Source organism: Jaculus jaculus, chromosome 17, assembly GCF_020740685.1.
Source record: "Jaculus jaculus isolate mJacJac1 chromosome 17, mJacJac1.mat.Y.cur, whole genome shotgun sequence".
Classification (NCBI taxonomy): Eukaryota; Metazoa; Chordata; class Mammalia; order Rodentia; family Dipodidae; genus Jaculus; species Jaculus jaculus.
In genome coordinates, this window is record NC_059118.1 from 33,139,688 (window position 1) to 33,158,977 (window position 19,290).

General features: G+C 44.0%; 1 protein-coding gene across 1 annotated transcript in view; it reads left to right on the top strand.

Annotated features, from left to right (window-relative positions):
• Window positions 1–247: 247 nt before the first annotated feature.
• Atp1b3 (ATPase Na+/K+ transporting subunit beta 3) overlaps window positions 248–19,290 on the top strand; it is a 39,389-nt gene continuing 20,346 nt past the window's right edge. The window contains exon 1 of the mRNA XM_045137060.1: window positions 248–462. Within this exon, the coding sequence (XP_044992995.1) occupies window positions 354–462 (109 nt within the window). The 5' untranslated portion in view covers window positions 248–353. The remainder of the gene's footprint in view (window positions 463–19,290) is intronic.

Genomic DNA, 19,290 nt, shown 5'->3' on the forward strand with positions numbered 1-19,290 from the left:
CACTCCCCCGGGCGCGGGCCGTGGGCGGGGCCGGGGCCGGCCTGGGGGCGGGGCGGGGCGCGCTGAGCCCCGGGGCTGAGCCCAGCTGGGGTGGGAGGCAGCGGCCGGCCGCGGCGCGGGCGAGCGGCGTGGGGATTGGCTGCGGCGAGCGGAGACGTCAGGCTCCCGCGGCCCCAGCGGCCGCCCGGCGCGGCGCGGCGCAGTCGGCTCGAGTGGTCCGCTAACGAGGAGGTGTCGTCGGCCGGGCCACCCTCCGTCGCCGGGCTGCGCCGCCGTCGCCGGGACGCGCTGCCGAGCTCCTCGCCGCCTCCATCCCCGCGGCCTCCGCTCCCCTCTCCGTCCGCACACGCACCATGACGAAGAATGAGAAAAAGTCCTTCAACCAGACCTTGGCCGAGTGGAAGCTCTTCCTCTACAACCCGACCACCGGACAGTTCCTGGGGCGCACGGCCAAGAGCTGGGGTGAGCGGGCGGCGTCGGGTGGGAAGCGAGCGCGCGCGCCGCCGCGGGGCCGGCCTCGGCCCCATTCATTCCCCGCGGGGCCCGGCGGCGGCGGCGGGCGGGCCGTGAGGTGCCGTGCCGCTGCGGCTCGCTCCCCGGCCGGAGCGGGGCGCACGTGCTGCCGGCTTCCCGCCGCGAGCCGCGCCGGAAGCCGGGACCCCAGCGGGCCGATGCCGGGGCGCGCGGGGCCGAGCGCGAGGCCTCCTTTCGGCACGGGGCGCGCCCCGGCGCGGGGCGGCTCGGGGAAGCGGGAGCGGCCCCTCGCCTGCGGAGAGGAAATTTCCACTGCCGCTGTCTTGTGACTCGCGGGTGGACGAGCGCGGCTTGGTGTGTGTGGGCTGCCCGGAGCTGATCACAGAAGCACATTGTACTTGAAAATGCACTTGGACTCCGGCAGGGAAAGGCCCGTACCGAGGGGTTTCCTCCTCTTTTTAGATCACAGGCGCGTTTTTCTGCCTTTCAAAATTGGTTCTTTTTTTGGGGGGTGGGGAGTCAGTCTTGTGTAAACAACACACTCTTCCTGTGTCTTCAAAACGTGAGTGATGGGTGAATGTTAACAGTTTTCCCCTGCGCGAGCTCTTTGTTTTAAAAGAAATTTTTAACTCATCTTTAAATTAAGTGCCCTTCTTTTTTGTCTGAAAAATTAACGAGTGGGGATGGACAAGTGCTTTGTGTTTTTTTTCGCATTTATACATAAAACGCTTTTCAAAAAGAATTCAGGAAGGCAAAATGAGTTTGTTAGTGGATTTTGGCAGACCTCCACCCCCCTTTTTTTCTTCTGAGTGAGAATAGGTTTCTGGAGTTGAGAACCATTGGGAGAGAAGCATGAGAGAGTAAATGAGCTATGGCTCAGAAAATAAGCTTGCTGCTCACCGAAGTGAGCTCCTCCAGGGTGGAAAAGTTACTTGATGTCCTATCACAAGCTGGAGGGAGGCCTTAGAGGTTGTTATTTTTTTTTCCTCCACTCAACTTCCACTTCAGAGATGAGGGAAATGAGACCGAGAGGTTGTGATTTTGCCTTTGTAAAATTACATATCCCACAGAGCCAAGAAAAGAACCCAGTTCTCCTTTAATCCCAGTCCAGTGGCAGTATTATTTTACAGATGCCTTCTCTAACTGCACTGTAATCATGCACAATTTTTATTTAAATTGCTATCTTCTCTTGGGAGTCCACTAGTAGGATGAAGAAATTAGTCTCCCATCCAGAGTCAAATAGAAAAGAATGATGAGTACTTAAGTTCAATCACTTCTTCCTCGAGTGTACCTTAAAAAAAATGTTTATTTATTAGAGAAGGAGGGAGGCAGAAAGAGAGAATATGGGTGCACCACGGCTTTTAGCCACCACAGATGAATTCCAGAGGCATGCTCCATTTTGTGAGTCTGGCTTTATGTGGGTACTGGGGAATAGAACCTGGGCTGGTAGGCTTTGCAAGAAAGGGCCTTTAACCACTGAGCAATCTTTCCAGCCCTGTTTTTTTAATTTCCAAGCAAAAATAATGAGAGAAAAAAATGAACGGGTGCACACCAGGGCCTCCAGCCCTGCACATTCCAGACGCATGCTCCACTTTGTTCATATGGCTTTACGAGGGTACTGGGGAACTGCGTTAGGCTTTGCAGTGCCTTAACTGCTGAGCCATCTCTCTAACCCCTGGAGTGTTCTTTTTAACTGAAGAAGTTTGAGTGGTGAGAGATTAAGTTTTTGTTTGTGTTTTATTGTTTTTCGAGGTAGGGTCTTGCCATGGCCTAGGCTGACCTGGAATTCACTATGTAGTCTCAGGCTGGCCTCCTACCTCTGCCTAGAGTGCTACGATTAAAGGTGAGCAATAATGGGCATGCTAGGGCCTCTAACCACTGCAGGCACACTCCAGACAGGTGTCACTTTTGTGCATCTGGCTTTACGTGGGTACTGGGGAGTTGAACTCAGGTCATTAGGCTTTGCAGGCAAGTGCCTTAACTGATAAGCCATCTCTGCAGCCTGTATTTTTATAGATGGCCTTTGCCCTTTCTCCCTTCTTCTATGGATTCTCATTTTTATCACTAACTTAACTTTGTTAAGATGACTTCTTCCTACAAATATACATACAGAAAATACTGTTGTTTTTTTTTAATACAGTTTGTTTGTTTGAGAGACAGAGAGAAAGAGGCAGATAGAAAGAGAATGGGCATGCCAGGGCCTTCAGCTGCTGCAAATGAACTCTAAGACACTTGCAACCACCTTGTATATCTGATGTACATAGATCCTGGGCTATTGAACCTGTTTTTGGCCCGACCCCTGCTTCCCCCCCCAGGCTGACATGCAACTCACTATGGAGTCTCAGGGTGGCCTTAAACTCATGGTGATCCTCCTACCTTTGCCTCCCAGGTGCTGGGATAAAAGGCATGCGCCACCATGCCTGACTTAGGTTTTGTTTATTAAGTCAGCATCTCAAACAAGTCTAGGCTGATCTTGAACTCAACATGTAGTCCAGGCTGGTCTCGAACTTTTGGCAGCCCTGCTTACTTAGTGCTGAGAGTATGTGCATGAGACCACCATACCACCTCAGATAGTGCTTAGTAGTGATTTTAGGATAGAGATTTTTATTGGGAAGTTGCATTTAAATAGATAACATGAGGGTGGAGAGATGGCTTAGTGGGTAAGGTGCTTGCCTGTGAAGCCTAAGGACCCAGGTTTGATTCCCCAGTACCCATGTAAGCCAGATGCATGAGGTGTCTGCATGCATCTGGAGTTTGTTTCAGTGGCCAGAGAGAGGCCCTGGTGCGCCCATTCTCTCTCTCCCTTTCTCTCAAATAAATAAATAAAATCAATAGATAACATGTAAAAATGATCTCAGTAGTATAAGGGCTGTCGTAGTACATACAAGTTAAGCTGGGGTTACTTTTGGAATAATTAAAGCCAGACCTTTTCTTCAGAATGACTGTTAACCCTTACAAACAAATATTTGTGTTTATTGTAGTGATTGTAAGCCAGTGAAGAATTGCATGAGTATGTGAAAATTCTTAATTCTGTCCCAACACAAAAACACCACTGTAAGGAAATGTGGACAAGATGTGAGAAAAGGTTGAAATCCACCCTCAGCCTGCCAGGCTGTGTAAGTGGACCGTGTCTGGGCCTGCCTAAGATGGTAGGAAAGGCCAGTGTGGAAATCTGTGTGGGGAGTGCTGTTTGCCCTCAGTACTTTCACTAATTCTCATCAGGGCCTTGTTTGCGCTACCTACCTGATTGTATCATTTAATATTCTGTCATATGACTTTCTTCATTGTGTATTTTAAGTTCATTTATTTATTTGAGAGTCAGAGAGAGAATTTGCACACCAGGGCCTTTAGCTACTGCAAACAAACTCCAGATGCATGTGCCACCTTGTGCAGCTGGCTAACGTGGGTCCTGGGGAATCGAACTTGGGTCCTTTGGTTTTGCAGGCAAATGCCTTAACCACTAAGCCATCCTCCCAGACCGTTTTTTTTTTTTTTTTTTTGGTACTGATTGGTGGCCATTCACATGTCTTCCTGCCTTAAAAATTTCTTGTCAATTTCTACTCCTACTAGCAAAGCTTTCATGGTGTCCTTACCTTCATCAATACTGAAGCTCTTGGTACCTTTGTGATTTCTTTTTAAAGACTCTTATTTTATGATAATAATATATTTTTTTAAATTTTATTTGCGTGTGTGTGTGTGTATGGATGAATGGATGATGCACACCAGGGTCTCTTTCTGCGGCAAATGAACACCCATCTGGCTGAGGAATTGAACCATATGCTGGGAGGTTTTACATGCAAGTGTCTTTAACCATTGAGTCATCTCCCTAGCCCCACTATAATTTATTTTATTTTATTTTGTTTTTTTGGATTTTCGAGGTAGGGTCTCACTCTGGTCCAGGCTGACGTGGAATTAACTGTTATCTCAGGATGACCTAGAACTCATGACAGTCCTCCTACCTCTGCCTCCCAAGTGCTGGGATTAAAGGTGTGCCACCACACCTGGCTAAAAAATATTTTATTTATTTATCTATTTATTTATTTATTTATTTATGGGGGGGTTGGAGAATGGGTACACCAGAGCCTCTAGCTACTGCAAAGGAACTCCAGACGCATGCGGCCACTATGTGGGTTCTGTGGGTTCTGAGGAATCAAAGCTGGGTCCTCCTTAGGCTTTGCAGGCAAGCATCTTAACCACTAAGGTTTATTTATTTCCAAGGAGAGAAAGAATATGAATGGGCATACCAGGGCTTCTCAAATGAACTCCAGATGCGTGCACCACTTTGTGCATCTTGCTTTACGTGGGTACTAGGGAGTTGAACCTGGGTGGTTCAGCTTTGCAGGCAAGAGCCTTAACTGCTGAGGCATCTCTCCAGCCCTTTTCCAGGGTTTTCTAAAGGTGCTTATTTTACAGTTTTTCTGGTTTTATTTATTTTTGAGGTATGATCTGGTTTTACTTTTTATTGTCTATAGAGTGTTCCTTTTGTTTTGTTTTTCGAGGTAGGGTCTCACTCTAGCTCAGGCTGACCTAAAATTCACTCTGTATTCTCAGGGTGGCCTTGAACCCACAGTGATCCTCCTACCTCTGCCTCCCGAGTGCTGGGATTAAAGGCGTGTGCCACCATGCCCGGCTTTCGTTTTGTATTTTTGAGATATGGTCTTGCTGTAGCCCAGCGGGCCTTGGAATTCACTCTGTGGCCTCTAATGCACAGTGATCCTCCTACCTCTGCTTCCCAAGCGCTGGGATTAAAGGGTGCATCACCATTCCTGAACTGTTCCATTTTGATTTCAGGGCTTCAGGTGTATGAGATGCACTAAAAACCTTCCCACTGTGCAAGTGTGGTGATGTAAGCCTTTAAACCTATAATCCTAGCACTTGGGAGGCAGAGGTAGGAGGATCACTGATTGGAGGCCAGTCTGTGACTACATAGTGAATTCCAGGTCAGCCTGGGCTAGAGTGATACCCTATCTCAGAACTACGAATAGGATAGGATCCTTGGCCTACAGATTCTTAGGCTAGAGCTTTTTTCTAAAAAAAAGAAAATACGTATTTATTTATTTTTGGCAACTATAACAAGATAACATTTAAAGACATCTTTTGGAGATCATTATCTTTTATTTATTTATTTGAGAGCGAGAAAAAAAAAGCATATGTATAGATATATCTAGAGAGAGAATGGACTCATTGGGACCTCTTGCCCTGCAAACAAACTCCAGACGCATGAGCCACCTTGTGCATCTGGCTTACGTGGGTCCTGGGGAATCAAACCTAGGTTCTTGGGCTTTGTAGGCAAGCACCTTAACTGCTAAGCTGTTTCTGTAGCCCAAGATCATTATACTTACTAAGGTTGTCTGTCAGTAATTACCTTTTTTTTGGGGGGGGGGGGTTTCAAGTTGAGAGTCTCATTAGTCCAGGCTGAGCCTCGGGGTGGCAATAATTACTTTTAGATTAATATTAGCTTACAACTTGACTTTCTGATTTCTAAGCATAGTCCTGATTCTGGCCTATAGCTAGTAGCTCACCTCCATTTGTTCATGTGCCTTTTTTTAAAAAGAAATCTTATTTTTATTTATTTATTTATTGAGAGAGAAAGAGGCACAGAGAGAATGGATGTGCCAGGGCCTCCAGCTGTTGCAAACAAACTCCAGGTGTATGTGCCACCTTGTGCATCTGGCTTATGTGGGCCCTGGGGAATCAAATTTGGGTCCTTTGGCTTTGCAGACAAGTGCTTTAACCGCCAAACCATTTCTCCAGCTCTCATGTGCCTTTTCTTTTATTGTGGGTCAATAAAATGCCATTTTGTCAGTCACATGCTTCCATTCTAGGTCATTCTTTAGTAATTGCTCTGTTTGGGAGGTCAGACTCTATCCAGTGTTGTCTGACTATAGGGGAGAAGGCAAATGTACTTATTTTCTGAGGATCACATGGTTGTATAAGTATGATGTTAATGAAGCATTATAAAAATGTGTACCATTTTAAAAGCAACAGGACTTGGGCTGGAGAGATGGCTTAGCAGTTAAGCGCTTGCCTGTGAAGCCTAAGGACCCGGGTTCAAGGCTCGGTTCCCCAGGTCCCACGTTAGCCAGATGCACAAGGAGGCGCACGCGTCTGGAGTTCGTTTGCAGAGGCTGGAAGCCCTGGCTCACCCATTCTCTCTCTCTCCCTCTGTCTGTCTTTCTCTCTGTGTCTGTCGCTCTCAAATAAATAAATAAATAAATAAATAAAAAAGCAACAGGACTTGCCTGACCTGGTATGTAGGTTATAAATGCAGGCCCATGTGGTGACTACAGAGCAGGGTGTGTACTGAGCCATCACTGGGCAGGAGTGAGGTGGCATTTCCCGGAACTGTCCAGGAAGTACACTTGTAGCGGAAGTGAGGTACAGACTGCAAGCGCTGTTGTAAACAGGGTAGTTGTGCTGTGTGCTTGGTCAGAACTACCTTGCACCAGCCCCAGATTCTTTTTTTTTTTTCTGAAATGGAAATTGAATGAAATTTGAATTTATATCAGAGTTAAACTAATTGTACTTTCTTTTCTTTTCTCTTTGAGGTGTAAGGTCTCACTTTAGCTCAGGTGACCTTGAGCTCACTCTGTTCCCCCGGGCTGGCCTTGAACTACAGTGATTATACCTTAACCCCACTCCCACAGGGCTCCCTACCTCCTCGCCTTCCACATGACGGGAGCGCTCTACGTTTTTCTCTTTCCCTTAGTTTAATAAAGTTTCTTTGAGTCTTCAAAAATGTTTTGTTTACTTGAGAGAGGGTGAGGGTGGGTATGCCAGGGCCCCCTGCCACTGCACAGAAACTCAAGGTACATGTGCCACCTTGTGCACCTGGCTTTACATAGATAGTTGGAAATTGAGCTTGGATGGGCAGGCTTTACAAGCAACTGTCCTTTGTGCTGAACCATCCGTTCAGCCTATCCTTTAATCTTTAACCACTTACTATAGCCACAGTTAATATTTTAACAATCTTTTTTCTACAGATAAATAAAAAATTTAGACATACATGAAGCTTAATAAGTAGCTGGGGGTAGAGAAATGGCGTAGTGGTTAAGGCACTTGCCTGCAAAGCCTAGGGACCCAGTTTCAATTCTCTAGTACCTACGTAAGCCAGATTCATCAGTTGGCACATGTGTCTGGAGGTCGTTGCAGTGGCTAGAGACCCTGGCACACCCATATTTTTAAAAAATACAAAGCTAGATAGATAGCTGGTTTTATCATTCATATTTACAAAGAATAGTTTTTTTTTCTTAGAGCTTAATGTACTTGGGTCTTCCTTATTTTTTAAAAAAAGTTATTTATTTGGAAGAGAGGGAGAGTGAGAGAACAGTGTGCCAGGGCCTCTGGCCACCTTGTGCTGCCAGTTTATTAGACTATGAGTTGCATGTTTTTCCCTCCAGTGCTAGGGATCCGGCCCAGAGTCTTGTGTATTCTAGATAAGCATTCCGTCACTGAGATACAACCCTAGCCCTACAGTAAGCTTTTACAGGTTTTGTTCATCTTTGCCTCTCTGATACTTAGCCTTCCCTGGAACTTAGTAGGGACATAATAAAAGTTGGTTGAATAAATGAGCCGTAATTGGAAATGTTCCCATGTAGTCTAATGTGGTAGTGTTTTTAATGACCTCAATGTTTGATGGAGTGGGTGCCCCGTAGTATTATTCTCCTGATGTTTGAACATCCTCTCCCCTCTTTTTTTCTGCAGTAGTGATGTGTTTTCATAGTAAAGTATGGAAAGAAACTTTCAGCTGTGGTTGTAGCTCGGTGGTTGAGACTTGAAGCTCTGGTTCATCTCTAGTACTAAGGGTAAGAGAAGGGGGTATTTGGAGATTATTTCTCTTAACTTTAAAACAAAATTATGGGAGGGGATGGAGAATTGGTGTTCCAAGGCCTCCAGCTACTACAATCGACCCCAGACACATACGCTACCTTGTGCACATGTGTGACCTTGTGTGTTTGTATCACCTCGTTGTGTGTCTGGTTTTCGTGGGATCTGGAAAGTCCAACACGGGTCCTTAGGCTTCACAAGCAAGCTAGGCCATCTCTCCAGGCTTCTTGTTGTTTTTGAGACAAGGTCTCATGTAGCCCAGGCTGACCTCAAATTTACTTAGCCGAGGAAGACCTAGAACTTATGTTCCTCCTGCTTCCAACTCACAAGTGCTGGGATTACAGGTATGAGCAACCACACCCAATCTTCCACCTAACTTCAAGGGAGCCTGAGCTGACTTTGTGACATGTCTGGTTGTGTATCTGATAAGAGAGAGAGAACCACGGTTGTGAACCTGGTTTCTTGCTTCCTTCTCAGCTCCTACTCCTTTCAGGAAACTTCAGAAAGTCTCCTCTTACCGGTCTCATTTGATGGGGGTTTGTTTAATGGATAGGGTTCTTCTCCCCCACAGAGTGAGAGTGTGATACGAATAATTTGGAAAGAAGATTAGTTTAGCAATCTCCAACATTCTTGTTTAAATTTCACTGAGTCATCACTGGAACTATTAGCTCTTGAACTCAGGATCTCACACATGATAGACTCCTGCTGAACCACTGATAAACAATTCCAGCTTATATTTTATTTATTTATTTATCTGTTGGTTTTTCAAAGTAGTCTCGCTGTAGCCCAAGCTGACCTGGAATTCACTATGTCTTCTCAGGGTGGCCTCAAACTCACAGTGATCCTCCTACCTCTGCCTCTCCAGTGCTGGAATTAAATGTGTGCATCACCATCCCTGGCAGCTTATAATATTTTTTAAAATATTTATTTATTTGAGAGAGGGGGAATAGAGAAAGAGACAGGTAGAGAGAGAATGGGCCATACCAGGGCTGTCAGCCACTGCAGATGAACTCCATATACAAATTATTCTAAGTTTAAGTGAATTGGCTTTTCAACTTCTCTGTTGCTTTAAAAAAAAGTGCACGACAATAGCACAGTACTAGAGTATACGTAGTATCTATAAGGCATACCCTGGATTTAGCATTCAGTGCTAAAAGAAAAAACAAGGGTGATTTTTGGCTGTGGGGACCCTTAACTACTGATAACGTGAGATCCAAGCAGCCAGCTGCAGTCACTGTTCTCCAGATCAGTGTAGATAATTTCCAAGGCTTCCCCCTTGACTGCTGCCACTTCCCCCGCCCCAAACTATCTTTGGATCACACTGCTTTCAGGAAGCTTAAATTCCATATAGCTTGGTGTTGTAGACTTAAGTCTTAGAGCTATATTTCCAACCTTGACTTAATCCCTCTCCATCACACACTCCAAATAGTAGTCAAATCTGGTGCCTTTGGTCTGAAATGGCCAACTTGAAGGAATTCTCTGCACGTGATGTCTCCCCTATTTCACACACGTGCTTTGAATGTCAGAGCTGCCATGAACCTGGTGTGTTCTGATACATGGAAATACTTATTTCCTATAACACTTAAACTAAACTTTTGTGTCTAGATTGTAGTATGTGTGCACACATTGCTTCTAATTGGATGTTCTCAGGAAACAGGATTTATACCTGCATTTTTTATCAGTCTGGCATATAGCAAGCACTTACAGTAATCAGTTTTGGTCTGTGAATTATCTAGACCCTGGCTTGGGTTAAGGTCGAGAGTATTGGTTTTGCTCCATACTGCAAGTTTTTTAGCCCCCCTCTGGAGATCATTTTACAAGAAAGCAGTTTCATCAGATTACTCGGATTACTGTGCCACTCATTTCAAAGTTCATTGATAGAGCATCTTAGTAACTGAACCTGTGGGCATGTCTATTACCTGATGTGCCTTCAAAGTCCACTAATACACTGAGATATTTATTACCAGACCTGAGGCACAGAACATTCATGTACATTCTAGTTCCACAAGTGTAACTAAGCTCAGACCACACACTGACGGTCTCCTGGTCTTAGTTTCCTCTGCAAAGCAGAAGGGTGTGTGTTTCAGAAGTCACTTTGGCCGGGCATGGTAGCTCACACCTTTAATCCCAGAGCTCAGGAGGCAGAGGTAGGAGGAACGCCATGAGTTTTAGGCCACCCTGAGACTACATAGTGAGTTCCAGATTAGCCTGGGCCAGAGTGAGGCCCAACTGGAAAAACCAAAAAGAAAAAAAAATAAAAGTCATTTTGGAATCGGAAACGAAGCCTGTGTAATGCTTTGGAATAAGAAGATCAAAGTTTCGAGAGCAGAAAAGAATTGAAGGTTTTGCTAGTGCAACAGGCTACCTGTTGCAGCTTCTTAACTACTGTTCAAAGCGGCAGTAGACAGTCTGGACCAGTTCGCCTTCCAGGTTTACAAAATGAGCGGCAGCAGATTCTCACTTTAGTCTGTCAGTAGTCATGAAGGCTAATTTAGTAAATCTTGAACTGGGCCATATGGCACATCCCAGCATTTGGGGGAGGCGGAGGCAGAAGGATCAGAAGTTCAGGTCATCTTTGGCTACACAGTTTGAGTTCAAGCCCAGTATAGGCTATGTGAGACCCTGTCAAAAAAATAAAATTTAATACTTGGTATATCTATTGAGTAGAAGTCTGACATCTTATAAAAGCAAATACAAGGCTGGGAGGTGGTACACACCTTTAATCCCAGCACTTGGGAGGCAGAAATAGGAGGATTGCATGAGTTCAAGGCCACTCTGAGACTACATAGTGAATTCCAGGTCAGCCTGGGCCAGAGTGAGACCCTACCTCAAAATAAAACAAAAGCAAATACCCACTTTACCCCCCTGAGCCAGCAGTTCTCCTAGGTATTTACCCTAGAGAAATGAAAAAAAATAGGTCCATAAAACACTTGTACGAGAATGTACATACTAGATCTACTCATAATGCCTGCGAACTGGATGCAGCCCAGGTGTCTGTGAGCAGAATGGATAAACAAGCCGGTATGTCTGCGCACTGGAATACTACTCAACAGGAACTAGAAACGAATTATGGACACACAAAACATGGATGAATCTCAGTTTCTGGGGAAAGGAAGCTTTACTGAAGAGAGTACCTACTGTGTGCCATCATTTATGTGAAGTTCCAGAGCGGGCACTGAGCTTGTGCTGTGGCCAAGTCTAGGATGGCAGTGAGCATGGAGATTGGGAGCACGTAGGAGGGAAATTCTAGGTACAGTCATGTTCTGAATGGAATTTGAGTCATATGAACATATTTGTTCATTTGTTGGACTTTGTGTATTTCACTGAATATAACTTTTATTCCTGTTTTAGCTAACTACGCATGGCAGAGTGTTACTTGAACTGCATCCAGAAAACAAAAGAAATGAACTAAAATGCTAATTTAAGAATCTCGGAGGTTTTCTGTTAACATTTCATTCATTTTTTTTGTGCATTTGCAAATATGCTGAGGAAGAAATTGAGCACATGAGTATTTCTCTTATCAATCTAATTGTTTCCTAAAGCTTCAGTTTTCCGTCACTCCTTTTTTTTTTTCAGTGCATTTAGATAAGTGTGCTTATACATGACAGGAGTAATTTTCGTCTGTCCCTTTTCTGGGATGTGTGTATGTGGTGCATGCAGCATGCATGTGGAGGTTGGGGACAACTTCAAGTGTTGGTCCTCACCTTCCTCCTTGTTTGAGGCAGGACTGCATTTACCGGGCTAGCTGGCCTGTGAGCTTCCAGGACTTTTCTCCTGTCTCCACTTCCCTTCTTGCCGTAGGCATGTGGAGAGTACAGATGCTGGCACTCCAGCATCTGTTTTATTTATTTATTTATTTATTTTTTATTTATTTATTTGAGAGAGAATGAGAATGGGTGCACCAGGGCCTCTAGCCACTGCAAACGAATTCCAGAAGCGTGCACCCCCTTGTGCATCTGGCTTATGTGGGTCCTGGAGAGTCGAACTGGGATCCTTTGGCTTTGCAGGCAAACTCATTAACCCCTTAACTGCTAAGCTGTCTCTCCAGTGCCCCCCCCCCCCCCCCCCCCCCCCCGCTTTTTAATGTGGGTTGTGGAGATGTAAAATCAGGCGCTCATGCTTGTGTGGCAAGTGCTTTGACTTCTAAGCCATCTCTCCAGCTCTTTTCTACTTTTTTGTTTGTTGTTTTTCATGGCAGGGTCTCACTCTAGTTTAGGCTGGCCTCTCAACGATCCTCCTACCTCTGCTTCCCCAGTGCAGGGATTACAGGCATGCGCCACCACACCCGGCTCTTTTCTACTTTTATATGGATAGTGGGAGTTGGGAATATTTTTCCAATTTATGTCTTGGCTATGTTTTTGTGTCAGTATGCATAGTCTTGTCTCAGTTCTTTGAACTATTGCATAATATTCTGTGTATGGTGAATTTATATATATTTATATGTATACATACATATTTGAATATTGTTTCCAGTTTCCCTCTTAAATACAATAGGACATTTAAGATAATTGGAATAAACAAACAAGTTGAGCTGGGCATGGTGGCATACACACCCTTAGTCCCAGCACTCAGGAGGCAGAGGTAGGAGGATTGCCATGAGTTCAAGGCCACCCTGAGACTTCATAGTGAATTCCAGGTCAGCCTTGGCTAGCGTGAGATCCTGCCTCGAAAAACCAGAAAACAAACAAACAAAAAACCAAGTTGAATCTCCAGTTTATGGTATATGCTTAAAACCTGTGCTGATTTATACTCCTACCAAAATTAGAAAAAGTACCTATTTCTTTTTTTTTTTTTTTTTGAGCCACTCTATGCTAGACTGACCTGAAACTAACACTGTAGTTTATGCTGGCATGCTTTTTATCTCTTACCTCTTTCTCTTAAAAAAAAAAAAAAGTTATTTAAGGGAGATTGAAGGACTGAATGGGTGAATGAATATTCACTGCAGATGAGCACCGACATATGGACCATTTTGTGCATTTGGCTTTATGTGGGTACTGTGGATCTGCAATGGTTGGAGGTCCTGGTGTGTGTTTTCTAACTGCCTCTGAGTCTCTCTCTGTCTTTCAAATAAATAAAAATTAAAGACTTAAATAGATTTTATTAGATTAAGAGAAGAAAAGAGCAAAAAAAAAATATATATATATACACATATACACATACAGAGAGAGTTCCTGGTATATGGAAGGCAGGAGGGGCTGCTTACCAGAGCAGGAAGTTCAAGAGAGGTGAAAAGCCAGAAAGGGCTATTTTTTATTTTTATTGATTTGCAAGCAGAGAGATAGCAAGAATAGGTGCACCAGGGCCTCCAGCTGCTGCAATAAACTCCAGATACATTTGTCATGGTGCATTTGGCTTTATGTGGGTACTGGGGAATCAAACTTGGGTCATTAGGCTTTGTAGGCAAATGGTTTAGTCGCTGAGCCATCTCCATTTTTTTGGTTTTTTTGTTTTATTTTGTTTTGAGGTTGGGTCTTGCTGTAGCCAAGGCTGACCTGGAATTCACTATGTAGTCTGAGGGTGGTCTCGAACTCACTGCGATCCTCCTACCTCTGCCTCCCAAGTACTGAGATGAAAGGTTTGTGCCACCATGCCTGGCTCTCAGTTTTAATGTATATGCAAATGTCTTTATTTTCTTAGTTGATGACTATTTCATTACAGTCATCCCTCCCCATCTGGAATATATTATTTGAGTTTTGACTGATGATATATCTGATAGAACTTGTATTACTCCTAACTTAGATAACCTATTTTATCTTTCTAGAACTTTAATTTTTTGTTTTGTTGTTGTATTGTGTTTTCCAAGGTAAAGTCTCACTCTAGCTCAGGCTGACTTGGAATTCACTGTGTAGTGAATCAAATCACAGGTCTCAGAATGTGTTGAAGGTGTATCTCCAGGTGGCTTTTTTATGGGCAGGGGAGTCTTTTGAGACAAGGTTTCATTTGTAGTTCAGTTTGACCTTAAACTCAGAGTCATCTTGCCTCAGCTTTCTAGACACTGGCAACACAGGCATACTCTAGGTTTTGATGAAGATTAATAACTTTGCACTGGGACAGATAATGTGTACTGGTGTCTTATGATAGTGACCTTGGTCTCTATCCCAGGTTCCTGCTGTCAGAGCTTGTAAAAACCCTTGTACTTTTCTGAGTCATAGCTGAGTCATAGAAGTGTCTCTCTCTCTCTCTCTTTTTTTAAAATTCTGATGGTTTTATTAACAAGTATATAATACATATGTTTCATGCTGTATATAGTATATGAGGACTGTACAGTACAAATTTATATTCACAGTTTGATCTGACAAAATGTCATTATTGGATTCCCATTGTACTGCAGAGTAGAAACAGAAAGTACATTAAGCATTCACATCTTTAGTAAGAAAGATTACCAAAATGTTTCAGTATCTGCAAGTATACTAACGCATACTAAAAACCGTTACTTATTCCGTGTTATTAGCTTATAAAATATATTACACTTTATTAAAAATTTCTGCATAGCTTATACAAGTACTATAAATGTAATAATCCTGGTATACTTTCAGGTGTGGTTTAAGGGATGATAAGCAGCCGGGTGTGGTGGCGCACACCTTTAAGAGAGAGAGATAATAAGCAGAACAATTATTTTGACTCTAACCCTAAGTACATAATAGGGGAAAAAGTGCCAACATTTGTAAAATATGTTGTAGCCCAGTGCATGTGAAGTGGCTTTGTAAATGTATTACTTTAGTGAATTTGCAGTCATTTAGAAGTGGTTAACCTTGACCAAGAAGACAACAGGTAATTCAGATGATTTCAGGTGTTTGTTTTACCAGTAAGGAAAGTCATGGCAGGTCCCTAGATAGCTTCGGAATGGGAGCGAGATCCCAGAAAGACCCCAAAACCCCAATGGCTTTGGGATTTTGATCTAGCCTGGTCTCAAAGGAGGGAAGAAAGGAGAGCTGGAAATTGAGTCCCCTCATGCAGCTTATGATGATTCACTCGAGTATAATTACATGATTCCCTGGGAGCATCTGACCACTAGCTTACGTGGGACTGCCAAGGTGCAAACAGAGGTCCTGGATATGTGTCCTGGCTCCATGAAGATAGGACACAAAAGCTGTCTGTATCTTTAGATCCTTGCCTGTATGTTTCCTGTATAATTAAGCTAGAATTCTAGATAGAGCTCTCCTGAGTACTACTGGAGTTTTCTGGTGAACAACAGAAGTTAAGGGGGCAAACTACCTCTTAAAAGGGGAGCAGAAACCCAGGCTCTCAGCATTCTTCCAGAGGACTGAGTCTTGTGCTCAGTATGGTCAGAGTCAGGATTGAATTTTCCTCACAGGGCTGAATCTGGAAAGACAGGGTCTGTTACTCCTTTTCTCAATAGGCTGAAATAGTGGCAGGATGGAGCTCATTGCTCTTCCTTAGAGAAACAGGATGAACCTTAGCTAGATTTTTTTTCTCAATTTTTATTAACATTTTCCATGATTATAAAAAATATCCTATAGTAATACCCTCCCCCCCAACTTTCCCCTTTGAAATTCCATTCTCCACCATATCCCTTCCCCATCTCAATCAATCTCTCTTTTATTTTGATGTCATCTTCCTCCTCTTATGATGGTCTTGTGTAGGTAGTGTCAAGCACTGTGAGGTCATGGATATCCAGGCCATTTTATGTCTGGAGGGAACACATCGTAAGGAGTCCTACCCTTCCTTTGGCTCTTACATTCTTTCCGCCACCTCTTCCATGTTAGACCCTGAGCCTTGGAAGTTGTGATTGAGATGTTAGTCAGTACTCCAGTCACTTCTTTCCAGCACTATGATACCTTCTGAGATGGCTAACTTTTTTATATACATACATACAGATAATTGACAACATGTGTGTGTGTGTGTGTGTGTGTGTGTGTGTGTGTGTGTGTAATTGACAACTTATATACTTACAGATAATAAACCATGATATTTCCCTCCCATCCCCCACTTTCCACTTCACAGCTCTGCTCTCCATCATATCCCCTCCCTCTCTCCACTAGTCTCTTTTAATTTGATGTCATCATCTTTTTCACCTATTATGAGGGTCTTGTGTAGGTATTGCTAGGCACTGTGAGGTCTTGGATATTGGGGTCTATTTCTGTTCAGACAGTTGTATGTAAGGAGTGGTACCCTTCCTTTGGCTCTTATATTCTTTCTGCCACCTCTTCCATAATGGACCCTGAGTCTTGCAGGGTGTGAGATGTTTCAGTGCTGGGCACTCTTCCATCTCTTCTTCTCAGCACTGTTGCCTTTTGGGTCATCCCAGTGGTCACTGCCATCTGAAAAGAGAAGTTTCTCTAACCAAAAGTGAGAGTAGCATCAATATGTGCATATAAACATTAAGTGTAGTGCTTTCAGGGAAATTTGGTGAGAATAATATATGCATTTATCCAGACAAGAGCAGGCTTTATGCACCTAAGGCTCATGACCTCCCCTGCCATAGGTTTGTGTAGGTTTTCGGTACCAGACATGTATTCCCTCCCATAAAGTGGGCTTCTAACCCAATTAAAGAGCAGTTGGTTTCCCCAGAGCAGACGTGCCAGTGTTGCACTTGTTCAGTCATTTGGCCTGTCAGCCTTGGCCAGATTTTTTTTGCTCAGTTTCTTCTTGTATGGAGTCCACATGAACCAGACCTCATGTAAGATGTGTGCATATATATTTTCTTTTTCCTTTCCTCTCTTTTTTTTTTCCTTTGCTTTTCTTTTTGTTTTTTGAAGCATGGTCTCAAACTACCCCAGGCTGATCTGGAACTCAGTCTGTATCCCAGGCTGACCTTGAATTCATGGCAGTCCTTGTACCTCAGGCTCTTAGGAGCCATCATACTTGGTACGTGAGACATTTTTGAGAATAGATGCCTTAGTTTGCTATAAAAACCCTAGTTGCATTTTTCAGTCCAAAAATTTTACTAGCTTTTATTGGCCTTTTTTCTTCCCACAGGAGGTTTTTTAAAAAATATTTTTTGATGTTGTGTACATACATGTTACATTTTGATCATAAGCACCTAACCCTCCCCTATTCACCCCCCAGTTTCACTGCACCCCTTCTTAGAGTGGTGGGCTGGAACTTGGGACCTGTAAACTTAAATAGCCCTTCTTCCCTTAAACTGATTTTTGTCAGATATTTTGTCTCAGCTAGAAATATTTAGAAGGCATTTTGACAGCACATCCATTTACCAAAGTAACAATAACAGTTCTCCTTCTTGGGGTCTCACACTAGTCCAGGCTGACCTGACCTGGAATTCACTATGGAGTGACAGGGTGGCCTCGAACTCATGTCGATCCTCCTACCTCTGCTGGGACTAAAGGTGTGCGCCACCACACCCGGCAATGAGCTTTTGATCTGCTTTTTCAGTGCCAAGTATGAATTCTGTCTGGAATGATCCTCAGATCCAGCCAGTGTTTGCTCCTCCCTTGGCGGTCGTGCCACTGTTGCACATCTGCTAGTGGACCAGTGACGGAGAATGCAGAGCTCACCACTGGTGATACTGATGTTCTCTGAGGATTTTTGTTTTTATGTTATCAAGTCTGTTGATCTTGATTTTTTTTTCTGTAGTATAAATAATTATCTAGCTACTATAGCTAACTTCCTTTTTCAGATAGAATGGAGCTTCAAAGGGAGGCATTCCAGGATTTGAGCGGGATTGACAAGGTCTGTGTTTACAACCACACTGCCTCCTGCGGGATCATTGGGTAACTCCTGTCCCACCTCTCATCAGAAGTGAGAGTTGGAAGATTTGAAAATTAGGCTCCTCAAAAACAAAAATGGAAGCCTGGCCTGGTGGCACTAGCTTGTAATCCTGGCTACTTAGATGACTGAAAAGGAAGGATTCCAAGTTCAAGACCTCGCTTGGTTACAGAGTGAGTTTATGGCAGCCTCAGAAGCTTAGATCCTGTTTCATAATTTAAATTATGTATAGGAATGAACTGGAAATACAGCCCTGGGTTCTATTCTCAGTACAGTAGGAAAAGAGCTAGAGGAGAGATGATGGGCATGGGAGGAGGGGCAGGAAGTTTTATTGTCAAAACTGCTTCTGCTGTGCGCTTAGGTCTTGGAGAGGAAATCAGGGAGTCGCATTGCAGTGCTTCTACTGTAAGAATAACTCAGTAGAAAAGGGTTGATGATCACTTTTTTGTTGTTATTATTATTATTATCCTTCCCCCCCCGCCCCGGTCACTCTGACCCAGACAGACTAACCTGGAATTCACTCTGTAGTCTTAGGGTGGCCTTGAACTCACTGCGTTCCTTCTACCTCTTCCTCCCAAGTGCTGTGATTAAAGGCATGCGCCACCATGCCCGACTCTGATAATTATTTCCAGTAAACTTTCTGGGGGTGGAGGTCTTGCTCTGCAGCCCTGGCTGGCCTGAAACTCATGTAGTCCAGGCCAGCTTTGAACTTGGGGGCAGTCTTCCTCCCGAAGTCTCCTGAGTGCTGGAATTGATTACAGGTGTCAGTCACTCCTGGCTGTGGGATTTCTTCACAGTTTAAGTCCATATTAGTGTCGTGTCTTTTTGTTGTTTTTGTTTGAGAGGGTGTCTTACTGTGTATTTCAGTCTGTTTACTTGGCAGTTCTGCCTCTGCCTCTCAGGTGCTTGGGTTTCAGGTTTGGACCACCAATTTGACTATGTTAGTATCTGCCTGTCGGTCTGTCTCTCTCTCTCTAGGATTTTTATTTATTTGGAAGCAGAAAGAGTTTAGCGGAGTGTGTATGGGCAGGTCAGGGCCTTTTGCCGCTGCAAATAAACTCCAGGTTTATGTGCCACTTGGTGCATCTGGCTTTACATGGGTTCTAGGGCCTGAACTTGGGCCAGCAGGCTTTGCATGCAAGCACTTTTAACTGCTGAGCCATCTCCCTAGCACTCTGTTAGTTTCTTTCGTTAGATTATGATTTAAAAACACATGTGAAGGGTTTTAAGCTGGAAGACATTGATAATATGATTTTGAGTGCTGTGTATTGTGGGCTACTTGCACCAGGTGGCACGAAGAGC